This window comes from Pristiophorus japonicus, chromosome 6 (genome assembly GCF_044704955.1).
Source record: "Pristiophorus japonicus isolate sPriJap1 chromosome 6, sPriJap1.hap1, whole genome shotgun sequence".
In the NCBI taxonomy this organism is placed as follows: domain Eukaryota; kingdom Metazoa; phylum Chordata; class Chondrichthyes; family Pristiophoridae; genus Pristiophorus; species Pristiophorus japonicus.
This window is the reverse complement of record NC_091982.1, coordinates 153,639,452-153,655,864: the sequence shown is the minus strand read 5'-3', so window position 1 is coordinate 153,655,864 and position 16,413 is coordinate 153,639,452. Positions and strand designations below refer to the sequence as shown.

The 16,413-nt window shown below is 44.8% G+C and overlaps 1 protein-coding gene across 1 annotated transcript in view; it reads left to right on the top strand.

Moving 5' to 3' along the window:
* The window catches only part of crocc2 (ciliary rootlet coiled-coil, rootletin family member 2), a 367,498-nt gene that overhangs the window by 184,169 nt on the left and 166,916 nt on the right, over window positions 1-16,413 (top strand). Inside the window, exons 14-15 of the mRNA XM_070882196.1 lie at window positions 6,299-6,498; window positions 9,282-9,464. Of these exons, the coding sequence (XP_070738297.1) occupies window positions 6,299-6,498; window positions 9,282-9,464 (383 nt within the window). The remainder of the gene's footprint in view (window positions 1-6,298; window positions 6,499-9,281; window positions 9,465-16,413) is intronic.

Genomic DNA, 16,413 nt, shown 5'->3' with positions numbered 1-16,413 from the left:
CTGGGCAGGACCAGAACCAATGTCCTAGGGGGAGTGTTTTCTAGAGCTGTTGGGGAGGAGTTAAACTAATATGGCATGGGGATGGGAACCTATGCAGGGAGAGAGAGGGAAGAAGAATGGATGTAGAAGCAAAAGATAGAAAGAAGAAAGGTAAAAGTAGAGGGCAGAGAAACCCAAGGCAAAAATCAAAAAGGTTCATATTGCAGAAAAACTCTAAAATGGCAAAGTGTGTTAAAAAGACAAGCCTGAAAGCTCTGTGCCTCAATGCGAGGAGTATTCGTAATAAAGTGGACGAATTAACTGCGCAGGCAGCAATTAATGAATATGATATAAATGGAATCATGGAGACATGGCTCCAGGGTGACCAAGGCTGGGAACTCAACATTCAGGGCTATTCAACATTCAGAAAGGATAGACAGGAACTAAAAGGAGGTGGGGTAGCATTGCTGGTTAAAGAGGAAATTAACGCAATAGTAAGGAAGGACATTAGCTTGGATGATGTGGAATCTGTATGGTTGGAGCTGCGGAATATCAAGGGGCAGAAAACGCTGGTGGGAGTTGTGTACAGACCACCAGACAGTAGTAGTGAGGTTGGGGACAGTATCAAACAAGAAATTAGGGATGCGTGCAATAAAGGTACAGCAGTTATCATGGGTCGACTTTAATCTGCATATAGATTGAGCGAACCAAACTGGTAGCAATACGGTGGAGGAGGATTTCCTGGAGTGTATTAGGGATGGTTTTCGAGAGCAATGTCGAGGAACCAACTAGAGGGCTGGCCATCCTAGACTGGGTGATGTGTAATGAGAAAGGACTAAATAGCAATCTTCTTGTGCGAGGCCCCTTGGGGACGAATGACCATAATATGGTAGAATTCTTTATTAAGATGGAGAGTGACACAGTTAATTCGGAGACTAGGGTCCTGAACTTAAGGAAAGGTAACTTCGATGGTATGAGACGTGAATTGGCTAGAATTGAATGGCAAATGCTACTTAAAGGGTTGATGGTGGTTAGGCAATGGCAAAGATTTAAGGATCACATGGATGAGCTTCAACAATTGTACATCCCTGTTTGGAGTAAAACTAAAACGGGGAAGGTGGCTCAACCGTGGCTAACAAGGGAAATGAAGGATAGTTGTTAAATCCAAGGAAGAGGCATATAAATTGGCCAGAAAAAGCAGCAAACCTGAAGACTGGGAGAAATTTAGAATTCAGCAGAGGAGGACAAAGGATTTAATTAGGAGTGGGAAAATAGAGTACGAGAGGAAGCTTGCCAGGAACATAAAAACTGACTGCAAAAGCTTCTATAGATATGTGAAGAGAAAAAGATTAGTGAAGACAAACGTAGGTCCCTTGCAGTTGGATTCAGGTGAATTTATAATGGGGAACAAAGAAATGGCAGACCAGTTGAACAAATACTTTGGTTTTGTCTTCACGGAGGAAGACACAAATAACCTTCCGGAAGTACTAGGGGACCGAGGGTCTAGTGAGAAGGAGGAACTGAAGGATATCCTTATTAGATGGGAAATTGTGTTAGGGAAATTGATTGGATGGAAGGCCGATATATTCCCGGGGCCTGATAGTCTGCATCCCAGAGTACTTAAGGAAGTGGCCACAGAAATAGTGGATGCATTGGTGATCATTTTCCAACAGTCTTTTGACTGCGGATCAGTTCCTATGGACTGGAGGGTAGCTAATGTAACACCACTTTTTAAAAAAGGAGGGAGAGAGAAAACAGAAATTATATACTGGTTAGCCTGACATGAGTAGCAGGGAAAATGTTGGAATCAATTATTAAAGATGAAATAGCAGCGCATTTGGAAAGCAGTGACAGGATCGGTCCAAGTCAGCATGGATTTATGAAAGGGAAATCATGCTTGAGAAATCTTCTGGAATGTTTTGGGGATGTAACGAGTAGATGGACAAGGGAGAATCAGTGGATGTGGTCTATTTGGACTTTCAAAGGCTTTTGACAAGGTCCCACACAAGAGATTGGTATGCAAAATTAAAGCACATGGTATTGGGGGTAGTGTACTGACGTGGATAGAGAACTGGTTGGCAGACAGGAAGCAGAGAGTCGGGATAAACGGGTCCTTATCAGAATGGCAGGCAGTGACTAGTGGGGTGCCGCAGGGCTCAGAGTTGGGACCCCAGCTATTTACAATATACATTAATGATTTAGATGAAAGAATTGAGTGTAATATCTCCAAGTTTGCAGATGACATTAAACCGTGTGGCGGTGTGAGCTGTGAGGAGGACGCTAACAGGCTGCAGGGTGCCTTGGACAGGTTAGGTGAGTGGGCAAATGCATGGCAGATGCAGTATAATGTGGGATAAATGTGAAGTTATCCACTTTGGGGGCAAAAACACGAAGGCAGAATATTATCTGAATGGCGGCAGATTCGGAAAAGGGGAGGTGCAACGAGACCTGGGTGTCATGATACATCAGTCATTAAAAGTATGCATGCAGATACAGCAGGCGGTGAAGAAGGCAAATGGTATGTTGGCCTTCATAGCTAGGGGATTTGAGTATAGGAGCAGGGAGATCTTACTGCAGCTGTACAGGGCCTAGGTGAGGCATCACTTGGAATATTGTGTTCAGTTTTGGTCTCCTAATCTGAGGAAGGATGTTCTTGCTATTGAGGGAGTGCAGCGAAGGTTCACCAGACTGATTCCCGGGATGGCTGGACTGACATATAAGGAGAGACTGGATCGACTGGTCCTGTATTCACTGGGCTTAGAAGGATGAAAGGGGAACTTATAGAAATGTCTAAAATTCTGACGGGACTGGACAGGTTAGATGCAGGAAGAATGTTTCCGATATTGGGGAAGTCCAGAACCAGGGGACATAGTCTAAGGATAAGGGGTAAGCCATTTAGGACTGAGATGAGGAGAAACTTCTTCACTCAGAGAGTTGTTACCCTGTGGAATTCCCTACCACAGAGAGTTGTTGATGCCAGTTCATTATATATTCAAGAGGGAGTTAGATATGGCCCTTACGTCGAAAGGGATCAAGGGGTATGGAGAGAAAGCAGGAAAGGGGTACTGAGGTGAAGAATCATCCATGATCTTATTGAATGATGGCGCAGGCTCAAAGGGCTGAATGGCCTCCTCCTGCACCTATTTTCTATGATTCTATATTTCTGTCAGCGTCCTCAACCAGGCCAACATTCCCAACATTGAAGCACTGACCACATTTGATCAGCTCTGCTGGGCAGGTCACATTGTTCGCATGCCAGACACGAGACTCCCAAAGCAAGCGCTCTACTTGGAACTCCTTCACGGCAAATGTGCCAAAGGTGGGCAGAGGAAATGTTACAAGGACACCCTCAAAGCCTCCCTGCTGAAGTGCAACATCCCCACTGGCACCTGGGAGTCCCTGGTCAAAGACCGCCCTAAGTGGAGGAAGTGCATCCGGGAGGGCACTGAGCACCTCGAGTCTCATCACTGAGAGCATGCAGAAATCAAGCGCAGGCAGCAGAAAGAGTGTACGGCAAACCTGTCCCACCCACCCTTTCCCTCACCGACTATCTGTCCCACCTGTGACATGGACTGTGGTTCTCATATTGGACGGTTGAGCCACCTAAGGACTCATTTTACGATTGGAAGCAAGTCTTCCTCGATTTCAAGGGACTGCCTATGATGATGATGACAGATAGGGCTATAACACTGGATTAGAGATAGGACTAAAGCAAACCCTTTCATCACTTCCTCTTGCATATCCAGAAGCAGATGGATACTTCTCACTGGGACTGTAAGCTGCATTTCTTGCTGTCTCTTACTTGCTGACTTATTGAGAGCCATGGATTCACAGTCTTGGGGCAAAGGTAGGATCCTGCAGAGCTGTGCAGAAAGTTTGAAAGATGTGAAGGAGAGTCTTACCTTGGCAGGCCTGGTGAGATCAGTGCATTTCTTTCTGCGCTGAAGCCAGTTGCTGGTGATGAAGCTGATCACATTCACATGTTGTGCCACCTCTTGCCATTTATATCAATTTACCTTGGTACCCGCTGAGTATCTGAAGGGTATAGGGTCTTCTTACTATTGCACACCTGCTCCAGCAGTATCTCCACTGCTGTATCTTAAACCGCCGGGCACTATTGAATCTGTTTTTGTCCCCATACTTCTTCTCACTGTTTGTCGGTTTTGTTTCTCTGCCTTGGTCACAAGGAAAGCACCTCCCCTTTAAGGTGCAGCAGGCACTTAAGCACCTACCTATACAGTGAGCTGTCTATGGGAGCGCGTTTCACAACAGCTCACCTTATCCATGCAAATGAGGGGTGAGCCGGAAACTGGGGTGGGTTCACGCCAACTCCTCTCATCACTCTTATTGCTCTCATCCTCATTGGGAGACCAAAATCCACAGCATTGCCTTTTAATGGAGCCCTCAAGCTGTAACTCTCCCCCAATAGGAGAACTTATGCCTAATTCAGGCTTCAATGATTATGTTGATTCTCAAATTCCAGGACAACAGATACATGTAACAGATCAAAATCGCAAATCAAATCTGATATGTCCTTACTATACAGTATAAATGCACGCGAGGCCCACACTTGAGAGAAGGTCACTCTGTGACCAGTTACCTTTATTACCAAGACTTCAAGTGATGAAGGTGGGTGGAGCTTCCCCTTTTATACCTGAAAGTCCAGGTTAGGAGTGTCTCCCACAAGTTTGCCCCTTGTGGTCAATGTTCTCAAGGTGTACAACTTAGCTCAGCTTATGCATGGGTTACAATGATAGTTGAATACATGACAAAATCTGTTGGGGCTGGAGTGGTGGAGGGGTTAAAAAAGTTGAATAGTTGTTCTAGTTTAACGTAGCTTGAAATCAAGCCCAGCAGTATTGTAAGTCTCGGGCCACTGCAACTCACCCTTTACCTGTCAGCCCTTGTCACACATGGGAACGAGTTATTAAAGTGGTTGCTTTGATCACAGCTCCGCTCTTTATGCATTTAATAGATAACAGCTCACTGGGACTGTAAGCTGCATTTCTTGAAACAAAACAAAATCAAAAATTTGAAGGGTCACCTCATAGTTATTATGTGTCAATTATCACTTTACAGCTGAGTCTTGAATTATTTACAGAGGGATTTACTACAGAGAGTCCCTGCTGTACTATTGCCAGGGTGGGACACACTGCCAGGTGCTCAATCACAATCCAGCTTTCAGTTCTGGCAGGTAGGCTTCTTATTCTCCTTTTCAACTCCGTATCAGTAATGAAAATTCCAGTCAGCTTTAGCACGGGTTAGGTACAGAGTAAAGCTCCTCTACACTGTCCCATGAAACACTCACAGGTCGGGTACAGCACGGGGTTAGATACAGAGTAAAGCTCCCTCTACACTGTCCCATCAAACACTCCCAGGGCAGTTACAGCATGGGTTAGATACAGAGGGTCCAATTTTAACTCAGACCAGCAGCAGGAAACCAGGAGAATTTTATTTGCACGGCCTTGTTTAAAAGCTGCCTATCCACCTGCTGGAAGGGGGGCACGAAGAGGCATGAGAGTGGCTGCTGGCAGGTGAAGATTGGGCAGCAAAGGGCTTCCGGGTAAGTAGCCAGGAGGGGGTTTTGGGAGGGAAGTCTGGGGAAGTGGATGCCACAACCTTCCTCATGTAGCCCAAAGGAGCACTCTCACTTCACCCCGTCCTGCAAAGGAAAGTTCTCGACTTACCTGAAAGGCCACTTCTGTCCGCAGATCAGCTGCAGACTGCTTTGTCCTATCAGGAAAGCCGTGTGACTTCACCACTCAGGCCTCCATTTGCATGAATTTAGGCGGCTGCCTCACCTGCCTGCAAAACTCTGCAGGTTGATATGAGAAATGGTCAAGATCTAAGTGGGTAAGTAATCTGTTCCTTTTTAACTGCGGGTTCCACCGGGTGGGTAGGGTTAAAATTGACCCAAGAATAAAGGTTCCATTCAGAGACCTTAGATTTGGTACAGCATGGGTTAAACACAGAGTAAAGCTCCCTCTACACTGTCCCATTATACTGGGCTTCGTGCTCTGTCACTGCTCTGTTACACCCATGAATACTGGTCTGTGGTGATGTCAGTTCAATTTGTTCTTGTTGTTGAACTCAGTGACTCCCTCAGTAACAATAGTGAATACAAATAATCAAGGTAAAAGTTTGTCCATTTTTAACATACTTCCTTGTAACTTCATGACTTTAAAAGAGGATTCCCAATAGAAAAAAAAAACTTTAGAAACTGACTTCCGTTGTTCAATGTGGTGTAAATGGTTGTGAAAGATGAAAACCAGTCCATTGAGTCAGTTCCCAATGAGTGAAGCATGGCCATTTCTTTCAGGAGTTTCGTGGAAAACTGGAAGCCGTTCAGGATGTAATCAGCTCTTTGAAGAAGCAGTTGGGAGACAGTGAGAGTGAACGTAGACTGCTGGAGCAGAAGATGGTAACACTGAAAGATGAAGCTGAAGATTCAAGCCGAGCCAAGGACAACGCCAAGAGGGATTCCGCCCGCTACCAGTCCTCTCTGGAAATCATTGGAAGGTGGGAGTTGACCTTCTGTTTGGAGAAGGCAGGATGAGCCAGACTTTGTTCGAGATGAATTGCCGTTGAATGTTAAAAGAGATGTTTCTATTTATTCACGATGTAATCAAAGCGAGATAACTGAAACCAGATTCCATCTTTTGCCTGGTGTCACCATCCTTTTTTGAAATGAAGACATTTGGTGTGTTTTGTAAAATGATATTACATAAGAACATAAGGAATAGGAGCAGGAGTAGGCCATTTGGCCCCTCGAGCCTGCCCCGCAATTCAATAAGATCAAGACTGGCCTGATCTTGGCCTCAACTCCACTTCCCCGCCCGCTCACAATAACCCTTGACTCCCTTATCATTCAAAAATCTGTCTGTCTCCACATTAAATATATTCAATGACGCAGCCTCCACAGCTCTCTGGGGTAGAGAATTCCACAGTTTCACGACCCTCTGAGAGAAGAAATTACATGTCATTTCCATTTTAAATGGGCGACTCTACATATGTACAGAACGTCTACCAAATGGAAATTCTGGGGCAAGTACAACTGAATCCAGAGCTTGACTTCAGCCAAAATGAGTGTCACTAATAAACCACAAGGCTACTAATAAACAGAAGGTGAACATTCCTGGGCTTTGTCGTTAGTAAGGTGCTCCTCTAGTGAGATGGTATCTGTCTTTCCCTGAGATCATTCTTTCTCTCCCTCTTTCTAGCACAGACTGCTTTCGATGTTATATATTTTTCTTGATGTATTTCCTCATCTCCACTCCAAATCTATCAGCGCAATGCTATTGTTTTCCAAGATGGCTGCCTATTACCTACACTGTGCTGCGTCACCCTGCCAGGAAGGTGCGAGACATCAGTGACAGAGATCATTCATTAAATCCCAAACAAACCTACCTCCGGTTCTGATAGGACAAATAAAATGGTGAAGAGTAGAACGACCTTGCATTTATATAGCACCGTTTCTGAACGCCCCAAAGCACTTTAGAGCCAATGAATTACTTTTGAAGTGTAGTCACTGTTGTAATGTGGGAAACGCAGCAGCCAACTTGCACACAACAAGCTCCCACAAACAGCAATGTGATAATGACCAGATAATCTGTTTTAATGTTGTTGATTGAGGGATAACTCCCCAGCTCTTCTTTAAAATAATGCCTTGGGATCTTTTGTATCAACCTAAGAGAGCAGACAGGACCGCAGTTTAACATTTAATCCAAAAGACGGCATCTACGCCGGTGCAGTACTCCCTCTGTACAGTGCTGGAGTATCAGCCTGGATTTCTGTGCTCAAGTTTCTGATCCACAACCTTCTGTCTCAGAGGCGAGAGTGCGATCCATTATGCCATCTGAATTTGAGCCAATTTCCTTCCTGCTGCCCAGAAAATTAATTGGAAATGTTTTTAAACAGAGAATGCCACTTTGTACAACCAAGTAAAATTAAGGAACATGTTTCCTAATAATTTTGAGACCGTAGAGTGTATTCATGTGAATACTCGTGCATTGGTCAGGAGAAAAACTTGCTTCATGGAATTCTGCCAATTGGAAACTCAAAGCCTCTTTGTAGAGTTGGTAGTGCAGCTGAGTGGGTAGGAGAACACCTAGTAAAATTGTTGTGTTTTGACACACATTTCATCCAGAGGCTTTTTCACATTTTTTAACCACAGCTCTGTAAAGATCCAACCTTGCTGAAGAACCACTCCCTTTCATAAGTAAGTAAAACAAAATTGACCATAGTTTATGGGTCCTTATCATGTATTGTATTTCTTAGCTTAAAACAGGTTTCTTTAAGAAAACACATGCACGACCTATCACTGACAAACTTGTGCTTCCTATGAAGTGAAAAGCAACCTTGTACTCAGAGTTATTTGCGTGCCTTGGACGAGGAGACCCATTAATTGCTTCTAGATTACACGTGGGACTTCTGCTACATACCCACAACACTTCAGAACATATAAACAGGAAATGCTGGAAATACTCAGCTGGTCAGACGGCATCTATGGAGTGAGAAACAGAATTAATGTTTCAGATCGATGACCACTTGAGAAAATGATTGATTTCAGTTGTACCACACTTTTCTAACAGACTAACTTATCAAACAAGCTTATTCGCCGGTGGAATCATTACAAGCAGCAAGCACTCACAGTTAAATTCAGAGCAACTAACACAGCAGCTTTTGAATCAGTCTATGAAAGATTTAAAAAGATAAACCAATGAGTTGAGTTTCTTTGCAGATCTTTCAATGAAAAGATGGACACATTCTGCTCAGAAAGGGAGTGACTGCTCATTACAACATGTGCTTAGGTCAAAGCTGTTCCTAACTGGTAGATCGAATGTGTCTGATCATCGCACCCACAAAAGCCTTCACACTGAACTATCAGCCTAGATGATGTGCTTAGGTCCTGGAGTAGGGCTTGAATCCACTGTCTTTTGACTCAAGAGATGGGAGCACTGTCAAATGAGACAAATTACAGCTCCAGCACTCCGAGAGAGAGTAGATCAGGAGATCGTGCACTTGCAGCTCATTATTTTCCATCTATAAAACTAAAGGTTAGGAAATCAGTAGCTGTTAAGAAATCAATATTTCTTGTCTGTTTTTTGCTTTCTGAGAATACTGACAGCAAGCAATCACGTCAGATATATGAATCAACTACAGGTATAATCTGTTGACCATAAATATCATTGCTAACACCTCTCTGCTGTTGACAGCTGTGGATCACATGCGATCCAATAAGTACATTGATAAGATTCATTTAAAAGCTTATTTTCCACCCAATGTCCTTTTTTTCCCCTCAGTGAAAAGGGGAACTTGGAAAAGCTGGTGCATTCTCTGAACCAGCAAATCGATAACTTGCAGCTGGACGCGGAGCGTCTGAAAGCCATGAATAGCGACCTACAACGCCAGCGTGATCACCTCGAAGATGAGAAAGAGGAGATACACAAAGACAAGGAGCGAGCCAAGAAAGAAGTCGAGAGAGGGTGAGCAGACAAGCAGTGGGGACTGTTTACACATTAAAGAGTCAATACTGATGGAGATGATGAGCATTGGCTGATTGTATATAATGTCATAAAGTTAAAGGGAGCACAAAGTAAGGATTTAGGGAACGGGGAACTGTCCTTGTGGGTCTGCTCCTGAGCCTGGCATGGGCGGTTATTCAGAGGTCCGGGATTGTCGCTGCTCATGGGGAGGGATGCTCTGACTGCCTGTCCCTCTTCGTAGTCTTGTCTGTGCCCAGGTGGCCCTGGAAAGGGGGCATGCGGTATCCACTGGTACACTCAGGGCCTTCCGTGACCGTTGGGCACCATAGGGAATAGAGTGTCTGGAAGACATGACAATAATATTATGATTTATTGTGGCAGGCCTTGTAAGCGGCTTTGATCCTAGCCCAATTGCTAGACGGACGGTTCGAATCACCCCGCCTTACGAAAATTCATACCCGGGAATTATTATTCAGAGTGTAAATGGAATAAGTCACGGACAGGAATGCTTCAGTGAAAAATCGCACTTAAATTTATTTAGTCTAACATACACTGTATAAAGCATGCACTACTAAACGAAATCACTGTCTCTGTGGAGAATAAGATTCAGGTTACAAACAACATACCTACAGTACAAAACTAAGGACTGGTAACATGCAGTAATTCCCTTGTTGTTTTGGTGGATTCTAACTCCACCCCTACCAATGAATTACTCAGTCACAGCCCCTTCACCTGGCTAAACCAAACAAAGCTTCCTCCCCCAGAATAGCCCCGAAAAACTTCACTTCTGAGAAAACCCTGAGCCCTTACACCTCACCCAGCTTGCCTGGGATATCTGGTTAATGGCTTGGGACACTCGTGACTATGCTCACCACCACACTCAGTCAGTCTCGGTCACTCAGCTCAGCTGTGGGAAGTCAGTGCCTGGTGGTCGTACCCTGTGAGGGGTATGTGGTTCTCTGTTTCAGCGGCTTCTTCTGCGGAACTGCGGCTTCCTCCTCTGGTACTTCTTGTTACGTCGAGAGCGAGAGGGAGAAGGGTAGCGAAATGATGGAAAAGTGTCTATCTTTATAGGAATCTTGCTACCCCTATCTTTCCCGCCAATCTTTAAAACCCTTTTGTTTCTAAGCACTCTGGTGCTTAGTCAGTGATGGGCCATCAGACCCATGTGTATTGGACTAATGGCCCTGAGTCTGGGACATATCTCGGTCTTTGTGTTGGAAAAAAACCAAAAGGATCTAAACACTCCAGTGCTTAGTCAGTGATGGGCCATCATCAGACCCATGTGTATTCCGTGATTGGACTAATGGCCCTGAGTCTGGGACATATCTCGGTCTTTGTGTGGGGAAAAAAAAACTGGCTCCTCTTTGGCTGGTCAGGTTAGTGGGTTCATTGTTCTGCTTCTCTTCTGAGATGGAGGTGAGAAGTGCCTTTGCATAGGGCCCCCTTCCTTTAGCTAGGACTGGCGAGTGAACCCGTACATTCTGGATGACTGACAGTTCTTTTGTCACAGCCAACTGCCATGTGATCTCTCTGCACAGGGTGATCTCTCTGCACAGGGTGATCCCATCACAGGGAAAAATGCCCTCAGAAAAATCCCATAAAGTCCACGAAATATTCTCGACTGAGTCCATTCTTTAAAGAGAGATTTTGCGATCACTTCAGCCTTCAAAGAGGAGATAGTTCGGGTACAGAGTAGACACATTCCAATGAGGGGGTAAGGAAGGTATCCAAAGCTAGAGCTCCCTGGATGCATAAAGATATAGAGCTCAAAGTGGGACAGAAAAAGGAGGCTTACGACAATGGTAAGGTTAATAATACAGTGGAGAACCAAGCTGAATATAGAAAGTACAGAGGAGACCTGAGAAAGGAAATGAGAGGTGCAAAGCGTGAGTATGAGAATAGATTGGTGGTTAACATAAAAGGTAACTCAAAAGTCATTTCTAAACACATAAATAATTAAAGGGTAACCAGAAGAATGGTGGGATGGATTAGAGACCAAAAGGGAGATCTTCTTGTGAAGGCAGAGAGTATGGTTGAGGTACTAAATAAGTATTTTGCTTCTACATAAGAACATAAGAATTAGGAACAGGAGTAGGCCATCTAGCCCCTCGAGCCTGCTCCGCTCTTCAAAAAGATCATGGCTGATCTGGCCGTGGACTCAGCTCCACTTACCCGCCCGGTCCCCATAATCCTTAATTTCCTTATTGGTTAAAAATCTATCTATCTGTGACTTGAATACATTCAATGAGCTAGCCTCAACTGCTTCCTTGGGCAGAGAATTCCACAGATTCACAACCCTCTGGGAGAAGAAATTCCTTCTCAACTCGGTTTTAAATTGGCTCCCCTGTATTTTCAGGCTGTGCCCCCTAGTTCTAGTCTCCCGACCATGGAAACAACCTCTCTGCCTCTATCTTGTCTATCCCTTTCATTATTTTAAATGTTTCTACAAGATCACCCCTTATCCTTCTGAACTCCAATGAGCAAAGACCCAGTCTACTCAATCTATCATCATAAGGTAACCCCCTCATCTCCGGAATCAGCCGAGTGAATCGTCTCTGTACCCCCTCCAAGGCTAGTATATCCTTCCTTAAGTAAGGTGACCAAAACTGCACGCAGTACTCCAGGTGCGGCCTCACCAATACCCTATACAGTTGCAGCAGGACCTCCCTGCTTTTGTACTCCATCCCTCTCGCAATGAAGGCCAACATTCCATTCGCCTTCCTGATTACCTGCTGCACCTGCAAACTAACTTTTTGGGATTACGGGCTGCTCCTGCACACTCTCAACTTTGCCATCCTCGCCTGCCGTCCGGACACGCCATGGCGTACCATCTTGCCGTCCGGAGGAGGCAGGGGTCCCCGATGGAGGGCACTCTACGCAAGGGTCCTCCCACTATTCATCGGGGACTTGGCCTGGAGGTGGTGCACGGAGCAGTGCCGTGCAACAAATTTTTAAGCCGGTTCACGGACTCCCAGGCCGCCTGCAATTTCTGCGGTCTGGAGGAGTCCGTGTTCCATGTTTTTATTGAGTGCACAAGGTTGCAGCCCCTGTTCCATTATTTTAAGGGGCTGCTCCTGAAATTCTGGCTGCACTTCAGTCCCACTCTCCTGATCTTTGGGCACCCTGTGCGGAGGGGAGCGGGTAGGTCCGAGGGCCTCCTCGTAGGACTGCTCCTGGGCACGGCCAAGGGTGCCATCAGCCGGTCCAGGCAGCGGGCGGTCGAGGGGGTCGTTCAACCTGACTGCCTGCCTCTCTTCCGCTCTTACATCCGGTCCAGGGTGTCCTTGGAGATGGAGCACGCGGTGTCCACCGGTACGCTCGTGGCCTTCCGCGAGAGGTGGGCACCGGAGGGACTGGAGTGCATCATCACGCCCCGCAACCAAATTTTAATTTGATTTTATGTTTTAAAGTTTAATTTGTTTTTAATTGCCGGTGCTTTTAGTGTCCCCTTCCCTTTTATAGGGGGCACTGGGGAAAAATTGTGATTTTAGTGCCCAAAAAAAACCCCCAAAAAAATAGAAAAACACAAAAAAAAAAAAAAAGGGGAAAAAAAAGGGCCTTGTAAATGTCTGGTGTGTCACCCAGGTCGGGTGGCACCGTTTAATGTTTTATGTTTTACAGATAAACTCTAAAAGAGTTTCATGCGCAAGGACCCCCAGGTACCTCTGCACCGCAGCATGTTGTAATTTCTCCCCATTCAAATAATATTCCCTTTTACTGTTTTTTTTCCCAAAGTGGATGACCTCACATTTTCCGACATTGTATTCCATCTGCCAAACCTTAGCCCATTCGCTTAACCTATCTAAATCTCTTTGCAGCCTCTCTGTGTCCTCTACACAACCCGCTTTCCCACTAATCTTTGTGTCATCTGCAAATTTTGTTACACTACACTCTGTCCCCTCTTCCAGGTCATCTATGTATATTGTAAACAGTTGTGGTCCCAGCACCGATCCCTGTGGCACACCACTAACTACCGATTTCCAACCTGAAAAGGACCCATTTATCCCGACTTTTTGCTTTCTGTTAGCCAGCCAATTCTCAATCCATGCTAATACATTTCCTCTGACTCCGCGTACATTTATCTTCTACAGTAATCTTTTGTGTGGCACCTTATCGAATGCCTTTCGTAAATCTAAATACACCACATCCATCGGTACACCTCTATCCACCATGCTCATTATATCCTCAAAGAATTCCAGTAAATTAGTTAAACATGATTTCCCCTTCATGAATCCATGTTGCGTATGCTTGATTGCACTATTCCTATCTAGATGTCCCGCTATTTCTTCCTTAATGATAGCTTCAAGCATTTTCCCCACTACAGATGTCAAACTAACCGGCCTATAGTTACCTGCCTTTTGTCTACCCCTTTTTTAAACAGAGGCGTTACATTAGCTGCTCTCCAATCCGCTGGTACCTCCCCAGAGTCCAGAGAATTTTGGTAGATTATAACGAATGCATCTGCTATACCTTCCGCCATCTCTTTTAATACCCTGGGATGCATTTCATCAGGACCAGGGGACTTGTCTACCTTGAGTCCCATTAGCCTGTCCAGCACTACCTCCCTAGTGATAGTGATTGTCTCAAGGTCCTCCCTTCCCACATTCCTGTGGCCAGTAATTTTTGGCATGGTTTTTGTGTCTTCCACTGTGAAGACCGAAGCAAAATAATTGTTTAAGGTCTCAGCCATTTCCACATTTCCCATTACTAAATACCCCTTCTCATCTTCTAAAGGACCAACATTTACTTTAGTTACTCTTTTCCGTTTTATATATCGGTAAAAGCTTTTACTATCTGTTTTTATGTTTTGCACAAGTTTACTTTCGTAATCTATCTTTCCTTTCTTTGTTGCTTTCTTAGTCATTCTTTGCTGTCGTTTAAAATTTTCCCAACTTTAGTTTCCCACTAACCTTGGCCACCTTATACGCATTGGTTTTTAATTTGATACTCTTCTTTATTTCCTTGGTTATCCACAGCTGGTTATCCCTTCTCTTACCGCCCTTCTTTTCCACTGGACTATATTTTTGTTGAGCACTATGAAAAATCTCCTTAAAAGTCCTCCACTGTTCCTCAATTGTGCCACCGTTTAGTCTGTGTTCCCAGTCTACTTTAGCTAACTCTGCCCTCATCTCACTGTAGTCCCCTTTGTTTAAGCATAGTATGCTCGTTTGAGACACTACTTCCTCACCCTCAATCTGTATTGCAAATTCAACCATACTGTGATCACTCATTCCGAGAGGATCTTTTACTAGAAGATCGTTTATTATTCCTGTCTCATTACACAGGACCAGATCTAAGATAGCTTGCTCCCTTGTCGGTTCTGTAATATACTGTTCTAAGAAACAATCCCGTCTATGAATTCCTCCTCCAGGCTACCCCGTGCGATTTGATTTGACCAATCGATATGTAGGTTAAAATCCCCCATGATTACTGCCATTCCTTTTTCACATCCCTCTATTATTCACTTGATTATTGTCCGCCCCACCGTGAAGTTATTTGGGGGCCTATAAACTATGCCCACCAGTGACTTTTTCCCCTTACTATCTCTAATCTCCACCCACAATAATTCAACATTTTGTTCATTAGAGCCAATATCATCTCTCACAACTGCCCTGATATCATCCTTTATTAACAGAGCTACCCCACCTCCTTTCCCTTCTTGTCTATCCTTCCGAATTGTCAGATACCCCTGTATGTTTAATTCCCAGTCTTGGCCTCCCTGCAACCACGTTTCTCTAATGGCCATCAAATCATACTCATTTGTAATGATTTGTGCCGTCAACTCATTTACTTTATTTCGAATGCTGCATGCGTTTAGGTAGAGTGTCTTAATACTAGTTTTTAAACCATGATTTTTAGTTTTGACCCCTCCTGCAGCCCCTTTATATTCATACATATTATCCCTTCCTATCACCTTGTGGTTTACACTTACCCCAGTGCTACTCTGCTCTGTTGCCTCCTGCCTTTTGCATTCTTTCTTGGGATCCTGTTCATCTGAGTTATCACCCACTCTAACTAGTTCAGAGCCCTCTCCTGGGTTCCGAATACTCCTCGCATTGAGGCACCGAGCTTTCAGGCTTGCCTTTTTATTATACTTTGACCCTTTAGAATTTTGCTGTACATTGTCCCTTTTTGCTTTTTGCCTTGGGTTTCTCTGTCCTCCACTTTTACTCATCTCCTTTCTGTCTTTTGCTTCTGTCTCCATTTTGTTTCCCTCTGTCTCCCTGCATTGGTTCCCATCCCCCTGCCATATTAGTTTAACTCCTCCATAACAGCACTAGCAAACACTCCCCTAGGACATTGGTTCCGGTCCTGCCCAGGTGCAGACCGTCCGGTTTGTTCTGGTCCCACCTCTCCCATAACCGGTTCCAATGACCCAGGAATTTGAATCCCTCCCTGCTGCACCATTGCTCAATCCACGAATTCATCTGCGCTATCCTGCGATTCCTACTCTGGCTAGAACGTGGCACTGGTAACAATCCCGAGATTACTACTTTTGAGGTCCTACTTTTTAATTTAGCTCCTAGCTACTTAAATTCGTCTCGTAGGACCTCATTCCGTTTTTTACCTATGTCGTTGGTACCAATGTGCACCACGACAACTGGTTGTTCTCCCTCCCTTTTCAGAATGTCCTGCACCAGCTCCCAGACATCCTTGACCCTTGCACCAGGGAGGCAACATACCATCCTTGAGTCTCGGTTGCAGCCGCAGAAACACCTATCTAGTCCCCTTACAATTGAATCCCCAGCCATGGTGCCATGAACTTGGCTGCTGCTGCCCTCCCCTGATGAGTCATCCCCCTCAACAGTACTCAAAGCAGTGTATCTGTTTTGCAGGGGGATGACCGCACTGGAGAAGAGGATGCTGCCAATGTAGCAATAAAAGAGGAGGTAGTGATATTGGATAAGATAAAAATAGATAAAGAGGAGGTAATTAAAAGTTTTTT